At 41.3% G+C, this 15,508-nt stretch overlaps 1 protein-coding gene across 1 annotated transcript in view; it reads left to right on the top strand.

Annotated features, from left to right (window-relative positions):
* The window catches only part of LOC136858491 (protein artichoke), a 180,001-nt gene that overhangs the window by 127,893 nt on the left and 36,600 nt on the right, over nt 1-15,508 (top strand). Inside the window, exon 3 of the mRNA XM_068225632.1 lies at nt 14,163-14,455. Within this exon, the coding sequence (XP_068081733.1) occupies nt 14,163-14,455 (293 nt within the window). The remainder of the gene's footprint in view (nt 1-14,162; nt 14,456-15,508) is intronic.

Here is a 15,508-nt window from a genome sequence, read left to right as displayed (position 1 = left end):
ATCATGAAGCATTGAGCCCCTAGCAAGCTTACTTTGATTAATATTATTCAAAAATTCTCTTAAAAATTAGTTCACTAATATCACATTTTCTCGTACAGTAGATTTAGAACGTTTGGACCACTTCATAGAACATCTTCCTTACCTGATGGTACTGCTACTTTTGTTCAGACACCGGATAAGGGGGTAGTAAGACAAAAATTTCTACTCGCAGAGACAATTAATGATGAACTACAGTCAAGCTTCATCTTGGAAATGGTTTTAAATAATCTGCGTGGCTTTAAAAACTCAATTTCACACGAAATTTGAAAACATTTGCCAAGAACTCTCAGAAACACCAACAAGTCAATTATGCAATATCTGACGTGAGGAAGAAAAGACACTTCTATGGAGTTATATCAAGAAGTACTTCCTCTTATAACAGTAACCACCATCACCACATGACGAGGCATACTCAGCAGTTAAGAACCAAACTTGTGTTGGGACAGATTATCTCACTCTTGGATAGCAGCTTCAGTCACTAGCTGAATGTTAGCAAGAGGAAGTGATTTATAACTATGGCTCGATATACCCAAGCATTATCATCCGCTAGTCTAAAGCCCTCACCCACAGTGACAACAAATCTTGTAACTACAGGTTGGAGGATACTGTTTCTGTGTACCAGGCTGGTCATGTTACCCTGGATGACGTCGTACGTCGACCAAATATGATCCCATATCAAAACATAACGAATCCCCCTCCTCTTGCTGCTGATGGCACTCCAGGATGAAGGGCTTGTTTCATCGTCTCCAAACTCTAATGCTCCTGATGTATGGATGGTAGATTGTGTTGACCTCACCAGGACTGTTCCTGTCACCCTGGGGTATGAGTCGTTTGCCAACTCACACGAGCTACCGTATGGTATAGTTTAAGGAGATTTTGGCATAGGCATTATTGATACCAGATCCCCGTCTTGCTGCCGATTTCACACTATCTGATCAGATACATCCACTGCCGTTGCCCTCCGAAGATCCTGTGGAACGTGATGGCAGTAGCAGTGGGCATACGACGTGCTGAAAGCAACAAATACCGATCCTCGCCGAGAGAAGTTTTGCGTGGGTTTTCTGTCCGTTGTAGGTCAGCAGCTGTTTGTGTTCCCATAAACTTTTTGTCAAACTCTTAGAGACATCACTCTGACTCACTCCAACATGAGCGGCGACATCCACTTGCCGCCCTCCCTCTTGCAGCAATGTCACAATTTGAATGCGGCCATTAGCAATAATGATACCCTTGGCATGTTTACCACAGTCTTACACGTGTTTTATATATCTATACTATATACTATAAAAGTGATGTTAAACTGACTGACACGACAAATGCCTCCTGTCGGACAAGTATCTGCATGTTTCTCAGAGAATGGTTTACAGTGAAAGCTGTAAACATGTTTGATGACATTGTACACCACTAACGATATGATTTCATTTTCACACCAGTCGAATGCTGGGGCTATATCTTAAGGCCACGGTCGCTTCTTTCCCACTCCTAGCCCTTTCCTAAACCATCGACGCCATAAGATCTATCTGTGTCGGTGCGACGTAAAACAAATTTTATAAAAGCAAAGTACACAAAAACCCCTCTATTACTTAACACCACATATTTGAATTAACAAATTTTGATTCAAAAAATTTAAACAGATTTTATGAGTATTGCGTGCGTAGAATAGGTTTTTATAAGAAGAAGCGATACAAAAATGTAAATAAAAATACCTTAGTACCTTGCTCATTCCCTTTCAGGGTCCGGCTCCATGGCTAAATGGTTAGCGTGCTGGCCTTTGGCCACAGGGGACCCGGGTTCGATTCCCGGCAGGGTCGGGAATTTTAACCATAATTGGTTAATTCCGCTGGCTCTGGGGCTGGGTGTATGTGTCGTCTTCATAATCATTTCATCCTCTTCACGACGCGCGGGTCACCTACGGGCGTCAAATCAAAAGACCTGCATCTGGCGAGCCGAACTTGTCCTTGGACACTCCCGGCACTAAAAGCCATACGCCATTTCATTTCATTCCCTTTCAGGAGAAATTTCACTTATCACCAAGTGCCAATGGATTATACGCGTACGTTATTGTTTTATTAGTATTGCATCACTTTTAATAATGTGTTTATAATTATAACTACTATGACTATTTTGTTCTTATTAAAACTGTACATTCGTAGCTTTACGAAGTTGATCCTCTAAAAACAACACATTCTACCTTTAAATTTATAGTATATTTCATTACCTTATTTATGGTAAAATAGTTGTATCTTCATCGGCAAATTAATTTTCCTTACTAGGAGGGCTTATACATATATTTCTTGTTCAGTTAAAATACAATTTCTTTATGTTACTATACGGAGAGAGAAGCTCTTCCTTCCATTATGAATTTACGCTAATTTCCTCTTCAGTCTCCGGAATTTGTCTTGGGAATTGAAGTGAACTGCAGAACTGAACAATCACTTTCCAGTATGGCCCAGTAACTCCTTGCAACTTACGATATAAAATCGATAATAGGGGATTAAGAGAATGGAAGCACTTACCTAAGTTGGGTAATATATTGTTAAAGTTAAATCGATTAAGATATTCATTTTTTCGCTGAACAGTATTAAGATATCATGCGCTCTACCATGATATACTTCCCACTGCTCCCAGAGCACTGTTAAAGGAGTACCTCTCTAGTAGCTGTCTTAACTCGCAACAAAAGTCTTGTATTTACATCATAATTCTAATTTTGTTCCAAAATAGCTGGTGTTATAATTACGACCAAATGTACTGTCATTTAAATTGGGTTCCAGTACCGGTTTCGCTTTAGCGATCCTCACCTGGACTGTTCGGAAAATAAGTATAGGAATAATAGGTATAGGTTGTTGTTAATAATAATAATAATAATAATAATAATAATAATAATAATAATAATAATAATAATAATAATAATTAGGATATTGACATTCATAGGAAAAGTGACTGTTAATAAGCATTATTTGGAAAGGTGAACTTCGCTGTGTGTTATACCATGACTGTTGTAGTTGTTTTTATTGAACAGTGGCAGGTGGTAGACCTGGGTGGTCACCCATCCGAGTACTGACCATGTCCAATGTTGCTTAACTGCAGGAGTAGCAGTATCAGCATCAGTGGGCCCCGTCACTGTTTTTTCACGGAATATTGTTAATTCGCGTGTGCCGACTGTTAGTGCCACTGTAAATTTTGAAAAACAATTTAGTATCTGTAGTTGCAGCATGTGCATGCGCCCCGCCTCGGCGTCCTGCCTGTTTCCAATGCTTCGGTTATGGTGGTTGTGATTTACTGTTTTGTGGGTTTAGTGATAGGTTACTATGGTTTTTGAATAGGTTGTTGTGGTTTTGATCTGTTTGTGGGGTTGGTACAAGAATAGAAGTCCGGTATTGTCTTGGTGGGAGCTGGCTTCTTGATGGGAAGTGAGAACTTTTCGTTGATCTTGCTGGGCTTGGCGGGTTTTATACTTGATTGGGGGTGCAGGTCAGGGGATGTGTTAGCACTGGGTGTGTGGGTATGGGGAGTGGTAGACTGGTTTGGTTGGAGATCAGGTTCAGGTGAAGCAGGGTGGTTGTGTCTGGAAAGTGTAGCGTGGGGGTTGTTGTGGTAGGTCTTGGGTACGGTTGTGATTGGGGTGGAACTGGGAGGCTGAGTAATGGGGGTGGTGCTGGATTTGGAAGGAGGTGACGGGACTGTCTGTAATGTGCCTTAATTGCCTCGTTGAAGAATGGGCAGCCAGGAAACGAAGCTGCGTGGCTGCCTTGGCAGTTGGCACACTTCGCCTGGTCCCTTGGCACTTTATAATCTGTATGGCGATGGAGACCGCCACGCCTATTGCAGCGGGTGGGTTCAGAGCAAAAAGCTGCCGTGTGATTTAATTTGAGGCGATTAAAGCACTGTGTGATTAGGGATGGGCGTGGGAGCGTGTGGGCTCGTGTTGGCGGTAGTGCTTTGTGTGTGTGCGTGTGCGGCTTGGGAGTAGGCTTTTTACGCCTGCTCCCGGTCTGTGTGAATGTATCTGTGAGTGGTGGTTGTGGGTTGGTTTGGGCCTGTGTGGACTTGGTGGGTGGCGGTGGGAGCGGTGGAGGCGGGTGATAGGGAGTGGGTTGGTTTGGGCTTTGGTTGACTCGGTAGGTGGTGGTGGGTTGGTTGGTTTGGGCTTAGGATGACTCGGTAGGTGGTGGTGGGTTTGTTTGGACTTCGGATGACTCGGTAGGTGGTGGTGAGTTGGTTTGTGTTTCTGTGGACTGCGTGAGAACTTAGTGGGCACACTAATGACCTTTATACACTGCCTGACAAAAAATTGAAGCACCCAGAGGAAATGGTCGAATATGAATGTAACTTCGTACACGTCATATTGGTATATAACGGGCATGAACAGAGTCAGATGTTTAGTGATCAGTGTTCACTGTGAAGGACACGGAGATGCCACGTACTCGTGAGAGACTGCGTTATCAGCACCTGACAGAGTTTGAAAGGGGCCTAATTGTGGGTCTCCAATTCGCCGTCTGGTCGAATCGTGCAATATCCAGATTTGTGGGTCATTCGGATGTGACAGTGACCCAATGTTGACTGCAGTATACTCGTCGTCAAGGTTCCAGTCGAGCACGTCTGACCACCTCAAGGGAGGATCGCCGTATCGTGCACCAATCACATCTGCGCCTTCCATCCGAGCACAAGTAATGGATTCCCTGCAGCATTCTGTGTCATCCTGCACTATTGGTCGGAGACTAGGCTGCCGTTAATACTACTGCGTTTAGAGCGTTTCCGTGACCGGAAAGCATGGAGTGCTGTTGAATGGGGTCGTATTGTGTTCAGCGATGAATCGCCGTTCTGCTCTACCCCGGATGACCACCGTCTGCGAGTATGGTGGCGACCTGGAGGGAGGTCTCATTCTTCCAATGTATTGGAGAGGCACAGTGGTGTTACTTCTGGCGTCATGGTGTGGAGAACCATCGAGTATGACTTCAGGTCTCGGCTGGTAGTGACTGGAAATAACTCTGACGGCACAACCGTACGTCATAGACATCCTTCGTCCGCATGCGTTACCAGACAGCACCGTGATGTCATTTTTCAGCAGGACAAAGCTCGTCCACACACGACACGTGTCTCTATGAACTGTCTGCGTGATACTGATGTACTCCTGTGGTCAGCAAGATCCTCGTATCTGTCTCCGATATAACATGTGTAGGACCAATCGGACGTCAATTCCGTCCTAGTGCCAATTGCAGTATATCAAGAACCAGTTACAACAGTTGTGGGCCAGCTTGCTTCAGGAGAGGACACAACGAATTTATGACACTCTTCCCAACCGAATCAAGAGCATGCATGCAAGTCAGAGGGGGTGCAACGTCATACTGATAAGTGGACTCGTACTGCCGAGTTGTTCGTAAATTTGACTCAATTTTGTAATCACTGAAATAACATCACAGACCCTATCAACACGTGAAGTTTCATTTCGTTTCCTCCTCTTCTTCTGGGTGCCTCCATTTCTTTGTCAGACAGTGTTTATAGGCCTAAATAAAATTACAATTTAATCTGTACACTTCATACTTTTGCCTTAAACTTAAGTTAATCTCGCACTGGATATACAAAGGTTGAAAGTGTGTTTAGTTCATTTTTATCTATCTGTCTGTCTGTCTATCACTCAGTTTGTCTGTCTGTGTCTCTTTGTCTGTCTATCTCTCTGTTTATCTATGTCTGTCTGTCTGTCTGTCTGTCTGTCTGTCTGTCTGTTTATCTGTCTATGTCTGTTTGTCTGTCTCTGTTTGTCTGTCTGTCTATCTGCCTGCTTATCTCTCTGTTTGTCTGTCTATATCTGTTTATCTATCTGTCTATGTCTGTCTGTCTGCTTATCTCTCTGTTTGTCTGTCTATGTCTGTTTATCTGTCTGTCTATGTCTGTCTGTCTGTCTGTCTGCTTATCTCTCTGTTTGTCTGTCTATGTCTGTCTGTCTATCTGCCTGCTTATCTCTCTGTTTGTCTGTCTATGTCTGTTTATCTGTTTGTCTATGTCTGTCTGTCTGTCTGTCTGCCTGCCTGCCTGTCTGTCTGTCTGTCTATCTCTCTGTTTGTCTGTCTATGTCTGTTTGTCTGGATATTCGTCTGAACAAGACGAGTAAGCGGCATGACAGAATTTATTGGAACTCAGTATTCAAGTTCAGGGATATCCAGAGCATGTACGATACTATACATCAAGTGATTAGCTTACAGCAGGTTAGCAGTATTAAGGGGAACAAATTGGAGATGCCGAATTTCTCCGTCAATATTAACTGGCCGGGAATGGAACCCGGGACCCTCTGAACTGAAGGCCAGTACACTGACCATTCAACCAACGAGTCGGACCTGTACATTACTTGACATCTGATAATATAATTTCTTGCTTTGCTATGCTACTCTCTTTCCGATAAACGTGGTGTACCTGATTCTGGAGGGAGGTCTCATTCTTACAATGTATTGCAGAGGCACAGTGGTGTTACTTCTGGCGTATGAATTATATCTGTTGAAATACGAGTCGAGAATGAATGGCATTTTGTAGTACCGAACTCCAGGACAATGAGTTTATTTTCTTCTCATCCAAACAGTGTTTTACTGATTGGTAGGAGTCTCGGTTCTTTCTCGTAGACATCTGTGAGCTGCAGGCTTTTAGGTGCTGGCCTCTTGTACGAAAATTTGAGAGTCTAATTAAATGATGTTCTGGCATGTATGCTTAATTACAAGATAGAAAGTATTAAAAACGAATCTGTGCAAATATCGAACTGCTGTGATTCGAATAGAGGGATGTCAAAGGGAATTGGCTATCACTAAAGTATGGTTGAAACTTTAGTTTTTATGTAGAGCAGATGGAAAAGTGTATGTATGTTGTATGTTGGGTATTCAGCCCGAAGGCTGGTTGGATCCTCAACAGGTTCACCTTTAGCTGTCATAGATGACATAGGTGTCACTGAAGAGGCGTACTAGGGAAATGAGGAGTGAGGTAGTTTCTCGTTGCTTTCCTCACTGAGCCAGAAGTTGCTATTGCACATCAGTCTGCCAAACCCACTGAAATGCGTGCACCAACCGACCCTATGAGCGACATTTTCACACCATTCATAGCAGGGACTGGCTGCATAAGGAATGGTATTACTAGCATCGCTCATACCTCAGTCACTTTCATACTGTCAAAGCCCAGTATAAGACTGAGACAGGCCAATGAAAGTAACAATTTTATTCTAGCCCATACCAGAAGACATAGTGCACTGTAAACACTACATCTTGCCAGCAAAGGCCTGATGGAAAAGTAAGCACAATAAATCTGGAAAATAAAAGACACTTAAAGGAGAATACATTTTTTTCACAGCGTCTCTGGCGCAATCACTTTGAATGCATGTGCAATAAAGTACAGGAAATATATTCTTAGTGTTTAATGGAATTAAAGGACAATGTCCAGTGAACATCTCCTGTGTTTTTACTATGCATTTTTTTAAATTGCTCTATTTATTAAATCGAAGGTATTTGAATATCTAGAGCAGTGGCATGCAGGATAGTATGTTTTACGGGTGGAATCTCACCGGTGCATACATTCACTGACGGACGAAACATTTTCAGGAGAGCAGGTATTTGGATACGTGGTAGTCAACTGGAATGAGCAAAAGAGACTCACAGATTACCAGAATGTTGACTATTCTGTTACTAATGCTGCAGTAAATAATTTACTTACATAATGCCCTGTAAATTGTGGAACTACTGTACATATAAGAATTATGCAACAGTCACTTAACCCTAGAAGAGCATGAGCAGCAACAAGTGTCCACTTTTAAAGTTTCCATAGAGCTTGTAAATTATTTTAGTAAGAAATATAAAAATAGAAACTTTCTTTCTTTCTTTCCTTTTATTACTTTATTTATTCGTATCAGAAGCGCCAGTTAATTAGGCCTACAACATAGATGATGAATAGTAAGAAAAGTAGAATGTACCTTCCACGTAGATACAAACCCTGTGGATATCCACAACAAATATTATATCTATAGATTCAGTTGTTCTTAATAAAAGTATATCTGCTAGAAATATGCTCATTTCTTTGAACGAATGTACACACATAACAAATAAACAGGTTTGAATTTAGTGGAATCTATATACATATAAAATAAGAGTTTTGTCTGTACATTGCTCAGAATTTAAAAATGATATTTCTGTTCCGGCCATGTCCACAGTAACAAGGAAATGCACTTTTTACTTTTCCGTAAAGTCTATATGTATGTACGTATGTATATACACGCATCACGAGAAAACGGCTCAGGAGTACTTAATGAAAATCGGCATGTAAAGTCGAGGGATGGTCCACTACAATCTAGACTATAAATCATTTTATTCACACAGAGTGAAATGGTAGTTTAGAAGAAGGGCTAAAATTTAATTCTCAAATATTTATATTATTAGTGGTCCTATCGATAAATAATACATAACTATAATTATAAAGAATTAAATTTATGGTCATTTATGTCGTATTCATTTTTACCGCACCGGCTATAATAACAGATATTCATGAATTTGTATTTTTGTTGCTAAGTCCTTATCTACGCAGAGCCACGAGAAAATGGGTGAACAGAATTTAATGAAAGTCGGTATATAGAGTCGGGGAGTAAGAGAGTACAGTCTAAGCTATAAACAATTTTACTAACCCTGGGTGAAATTGTAGTTTAGGGGAAGGCGCCTAAAATTTAATTTTTAATTATCTATGTTATTGGTCCTATCGAAAAGTACTACATAACACGAGTTGTAGAGAATAAAATTTCCGATCATTTATGTTTTATTCAGTTTTACCGTACCGACTAAGATAAGGGTGGTATTTCAGAGTCGGAAGGAATCTAAATGTGAAGGCCTACAATATCGAAAATGCATAACATTGATCAACAATAACATTACACTGACCATTGTTTGTTGTGATATTCTATATTTTATGCTGCCACTCAACTCTGGGATTACTGCTGCGTAACGAGTATAACAGCCTAACGGAATTATAGGCGGGAAATAGCTGGGGAGTTATGAAAATTTTCTTCCTTGGCATGCTATTCCTATGGTTCATATTTTTTTGATACTGCTAGTACGTAACACACTGGTTCATCATAGTACTCCAGCTATTCGCTCCCTACGCTGACGCGCAATTTTGAATGAGCAGTGTGCACACTTAAGGCAGAGGCTCACTTAGTAGTAGTAGTAGTAGCATCAGGTCATATTCCGACCTTTCATAGTTTTGTACAAAGCCAGCCACACACACCCAAAGCAATCCAGTCAATAGACAAACTCTTCATGAAATAGCAGTCCAGGCCTCAATAGGCCGACGGGCTAAAATTCTCACGGTGCAGGCCCTGCCTGCACCAATGAGACGGTCCCTGCTGCTGTGTAGTAGTAGTATGACATGGTGTAGAATTACAATTTAGGCGTATTCCAAATTACATCACCACAATTCACTAAATACCTCAAAATTCGACTCTGAAAAGAGCTATTTCTTTAGAAAAGCTTCTTCCTCTTCACTTTTATTAAATTCTACATTAATTTTATTCCAAACTAACAGTGAAGAGGGGGTTTCTCCTCTAGCTTGGTACAGAATTTGCCTCCAAGTCAGATTTTTTTTCGCCGCCAGTGTAGTGAATTGAGATTTTCCTAATCATAGGGTACTCCTAGGAAACCGATTATTAAAAGGGCATAGTTTTTGCCCTAGGACTCTCCACTATTCGATCCCCCCGCCGAAAAAAGACGAAGAGTGTTCACGGATCACGGCTATCTGCGGCGTGGTCAATCCAGCTCTGGAACGTCGGTCTGTTAGATCGGCAGATCTGTTAGATCGTTAAAAGTGATGAAATGTGTGGTTCTTCATTTGATCGAGTATTTCATATGAAAGCATTGCTTTTAATCGCACTATTCTTACTGACGTCATTGTAATGACCTATGTTCAATTCAGTTGGGAAAACCACTCAGACAGTCTTTCTGAGGATGTAAAAAGGCAAGTGGAGAGTGAGTGTCTGCCATTATAATGAAAACTCCGCAAGCTGATTGTGACTGATCGTAGGAAAGCGGGCCTACCATTAAAATGAAAATTCCCTAACCCAGTCTTCATGAGAGAAAAGACATTTTGATGACTTCCCCGTCGCGTGTCTAGGGTAACGTTAAGAGCTATGCAATTTAATAAAATCTTGCTCACAACGTGTACACTACCTAACCTTGAGTTCTGTATGGAATGTAGAATTGCGTAGCGAAGCACGGGTACATCAGCTAGTTATTAATAAAAATACAGTATTCAAACTATTCTAAGTCTTATATTTAAATGACACAAAGGCACGAGTCATTTGAACCATTCACAAATGAATATTCCCATCCAAGCAATGTTAAATGTTCTGTATCCAGTAGATAATGTCTATTATCAATAAATTAAGGTATGTACAATGCAATATTCAATCATTTATTTATTCACTTAGAATATATATTTCTCAAAAGACATCAGTTCACAAAGCGTGAATGACCACAACGTTCCTGAATGTTCATGATTAAGGTGATGAATACCGAAAATATTCAAATTATTGTACAGAAAGGAAACACTTGATGATTTTTCACTTAGCAGTAGTAGGAGATTTAAGATAGTTACTGAATCTTCGAAAATGTCGACTATAATTTTTCCAGAGTCTTGTGCTGGTTTCTAAGCTTTTACAGTATTTCCCACGTATGCTTCCAAATAGCGTACCCATCACGGACCAGTTTTCTGGGCGAATGTTATGTCTCTCACTCAGATATGGGATGCATGGTTCAGAAATGCTCTTCTTTTCCTGGTAAACTTCCTTGGCGTGGGGTAAGTGTCTTTCAAACCGGATGGTTGGATCAATAATAACAGCTGTTCGATTCTGTTGGTGGATGGCAACAATATCTTGCTCTTCTATTGGACCCTGTGGAAGAGATAGAGTGTACTTCTTCATAAACTCTCCACTTCAAATATCTCAGTGAAGAGGCTAAGTTTGCTCTCACTATGTGATGACGGATGTGTCTGAGCTATTCTCCTTTGCGGCAGTAATCTAACACATGACCAAGAGTTTCATTCTCGCCGCAGTACGGAGTACATCTACCAGGAACTACTCGAACCGTCGAGGTGTTACACGACATTTTGAGAGCATTTGCCCATTCGGAGATTGACAGTCCTTTCCGGTTACTTATCTAGAAGTTGCTGGGTGATCGGCATAAATTTCAACGCCCTTTCCTCTTAAAGAAGATAGCGTCCAAGTGAGAAATCTTTGTTCTCATAGTAGTTTACGAATTCGCCGACCAGTCAACGGATTATTAGTATCATCAGTATCTAACTTCTCCAGTACTGACTACTTTTCTGGCCGTAAGTCTCTGATAGCGTGAAGGTGATAGTCTCTAACACGAAGAAAACGGCTGCAGATATTGAAGTTTTGTATAGGAGCTTCCCACTTGGCTCGCATAAGACCTAAGCCTCGGAAATGCGTAGTTCATTTCATCTGGACAGTCATGAGAGAGACCAATAATTTCTTTTCCTGCGCCTTTGAACAGCTTATCAACATCTTCCAGAAAGCTATTTTTGTAGTTAATGGAGCACACGAGGCTGACGTATTTGAGCACCTTCAAATACCACCGCACTGAGCCAGGATTGAAACTGCCAAGTTGGGGTCAGAAGGCCAGGCCTCAACCGTCTGAGCCACTCAGCCAGTCCGGTAGGCTAGAGAGCTGAGTTTAATTAATTGTTGAATGTCAACTAGTTATAAAATACTGATTGATTAACGTAATACGGTAAATAGAATAACCTAAAAACCTACCTACTTACAAGCTAGGTACTTTGGTATGATGTTTTGACTACCTTTTTAACACTACAAATAAATCTGCCTATTATATAGTGGGTATTATTTTCAAATGAGCTGAGCGCGAGAGTCCGTTATAGCGAACAATTTTTTCAGTATGCCGTGGCTCTGTATGTATCGTTGCAGCGGAAGTTCGGCTCCCTGCCAACATCCAGTGTACCACTAGTGAGCTATTTTGTATTGTGTCTCACTGATCCGTGAGTGCGCACTGCCTGCTGCGAGTCAGCTTAATCGTGCGCCGTGAGCTCCTGTGAATCAATTCACTCGGACACTTGAATACATCGATTCACTGCTTTGAATCATACATTCAGTAGCCAACACTATGAAGGTGCTATCAATGAAGTAAGGCTCAATTACCTTGGCACCCGAAGTCCCACACCACACATTAACCGAACAGGGTCTCTGATTTTACACTTCTCGTAACCGTCCACCTCCGTAGCGTAACGGTTAGTGTTATTAGCTGCCGTCCTCGGGGGCGTGGGTTCGATTCCCGATACTGCCAGAAATTTAAGAATGGGAGGAGGGCTTGTATGTGGTTGAAATGGTACATGCAGCTCACCTCCATTGGGGGTGTGCCTGAAAACAGCTGCGCCATCGCGGGATGAGGACACGAGTTAACTTTTTCTTTTCGTAGTCAATGTGAATTGTCCACAACCCAATAGTGCAAAATGTGTCGATTTAATTCACCATGATTTGTGAATGTACACTTAATATTATACCGCAGTCTGTCCTGTGGTCACCTACAGAACGTTAGTCTGTTCACAAAATCATCACCGTGTACTTCTTGATGTAATAAAATATGGTAGGCATGGAATTTATTTCGTTTCATTATTCTCAGAACACTGCTTTTGGACATTCCCGCACTGGTAACTAATACGCGAGAACTGACATGGGGATCGTAATTCACTGCAACTAGCGCCGCAACTGCCCTATCGACGTCCCTACATTTCGTCTGTACCTCCTTTTCTTTGCTGGACACTGCCTTGTTTTATCAGACGATACAATGAACCTCTTGACGGAGTTCTTCTATAAGGAAACCTTCCCGCGTACACAAGAATAGCCTGATCCACATCTCTCCTAGATTCCCCACAAATGAGAACCATTTCCACTTTGTTTTCTTGCGAAAGTCGGTCCGTTTCAACCCACAGACAACTGCGTACGCTTCAAATGTTGAACGACTTACATGGAACTGATGGTTGTTACTTGGTGATCACTAATTGTAGTTAGTACGTGCTACCAGTGGACCCACCTGGACTCGTAGGCGGTTGCACGTACAATAACGACAGACACCAGGAAATCGTCCTATCGCAGAAAGTAAAACGAAAAATAAGAAAACGGGCTCATGGCCTCCCGAATGTAGTGTTATGCTGGACTAAGTCGAATAGTTCCATCCATTCACTGCTCTCTTCGAACACATTAATATAATTCGTTCATACTTTTCGTTGTTATATACTTTGGTGTACGAACAATTGCAAAATGCTTTATACAAAAGTTGTTTGGTTTTCTATGAGGAATGCAAAAACAAAATAAAAATGCTTGCTCCCATTTAAAATATGTTACATGACCTTCAAATGATCATCCAATCGTTCTCCAAATAAATCGTGACAAATAGCCTCTTCTTTCCCCCTTAAAATCAAACAAATTTTCCTCCAGACGATTTCTTATATAATGCTTAGTTTTTTACATACTGTACAGTCTCAGATTACTAATAATTTCCGCACTAAAGGCATATGAATGGCAGATAACATCATATAACAAATAAAACACGCTAACAAATCGTACAGTTATAAGAATAAATCTTATAAGAAGCACAATGCATTAGATTCCAGCAAGGTTACTCTACTACGGAATGTTCAGCACCAAATAAATCCACAGTCGTTTTGCTGCTTTCCTTCAAGGCGGGTACAAATTAACAATGTGGTCCAATGTTATACCTACCATTTTTCAAACATATTTCTACCTGGGTGAGTGTCCCTGGTAGAAACACTTGCTTTCTGAGCCCAAGTTCGCGGGTTTGACCCCGGTTCAGTCCGATTATATGTAAAATTACTCAAGTACGTTAGCCTCTCGGCGGTAGATTTACTAGTACGTAATGGAACTCCTGAGGGACAACATTTGTGATGCCACAGCGTCTTCGAACACCCTAAAAGCAGTTAGTGGTACATAAAGCCAATAATTTTATTGTTATTATTGCTTCTATCCTTGTACATTACTCACAAAAATGCATAAAATCTCAACCTGCAAATGCATCATGTTCCTCGCAAATAATATTTTCTTTGTCTCACTGATGTTGTAGAGAATCCACTGCACTGCGGTTGTGACTCACAGGAGATCTGGGAGTGGCTACGGGATCATCAAAAATTGGTGGGACTTACAACTCGAGGACTCCGCTGTGAGCATCCACCTGAGTTGAGAGGTCTTGTCTTCCTCGAGCTTGAGCCACCTAGGTTCTGCTCTACACCTCTTGTGCTGAAGCTAGCCATTCAGGACATCCAGCCATTCTCCGTGCTTGTTTCCTGGCAGAGCCGCAACTCATCTGGCTTACATGCTTATCGTGTTGCCTACCACGCACTGGATCGAAACGATGCGGTAAGAGGAAACCCCTTTTATTGTACTTTACATTTCCTTAGCTTCTGTAGCGCAAATTTGATCAGGATGAAAACTATGGCTTTAGTTATTTAGATATTTCATATTCCTTTTTAATTAGTAAAGTAGTTTTGTAGTAGAGATTCTTCTTGGTATTTCTTTTTTCAGTTTAACAACAAAGCATACCGAACCATACAAATATCGTCGCTGTTCGGGAAAAAGGCCGATGCTCTTCCTATCTATTATATCCCTTAAGACTGGTCACCCCTCCCAGCCACATATCGATATGCAGTCTATCAGAACAATTTTCACTGAGTTCATTTTCTTATGCCTGTGTGTAAAGGAAAATGAACTCAAAGACAATTTCTCTGATGGACAGCACAACCATATGTTGTTGGGAGGCGTGACCTGTCTTAAAGAAAATAACGTGACAGCTACGATATATGCGTTCAGTTACGTGACTAAGGTCACAGAGTAAATATTTACTGTGCGATTTTCACAATAGACTAACTACAATGTCTGAAGTGATACCTTCACTGTCAAGATACGTACGTCCTGAACTACTTGTTTAACAGAACTGATACGTAAGTCCTAGAAAAAATTAAGGTTCTTGTTTTTCCCTTCAGGAGCCCTATAATGTTAACATTGCCGTGCGGTTAAGGGCGCACAACTGCGAGCTTGCATGCGGGAGATAATGGGTTCCAATGACACTGTCGGCAGCGCTGAAAATAGTTTTCCGTGGCTTCCCATTTTCACACCATGAAAATACTGGGACAAAACATTAATTAAGGCCACGGCCACTTCCTTACTATTCCTAACCCTTTCCTACCCCATCGTTGCCATAAGACCTATCTATGGGTGTGATGTAAGAGCAATAGCAAAATACATAATCTAAAATTCCCATAGATACTTCGGACATTGTCATATTCTATAAATAAATAGTAAGTATGTTTTACCCCACATTTCAAAACCATTTTTAATACAGAGCACAATAAAATTGTACTGAGCTATTCTTATGCCAAACCAAAACCAAACCAAACCCCATGACACCACAGC

This window comes from Anabrus simplex, chromosome 1 (genome assembly GCF_040414725.1).
Source record: "Anabrus simplex isolate iqAnaSimp1 chromosome 1, ASM4041472v1, whole genome shotgun sequence".
In the NCBI taxonomy this organism is placed as follows: Eukaryota; Metazoa; Arthropoda; class Insecta; order Orthoptera; family Tettigoniidae; genus Anabrus; species Anabrus simplex.
This window is presented reverse-complemented; position numbering and strand designations above follow the sequence as displayed.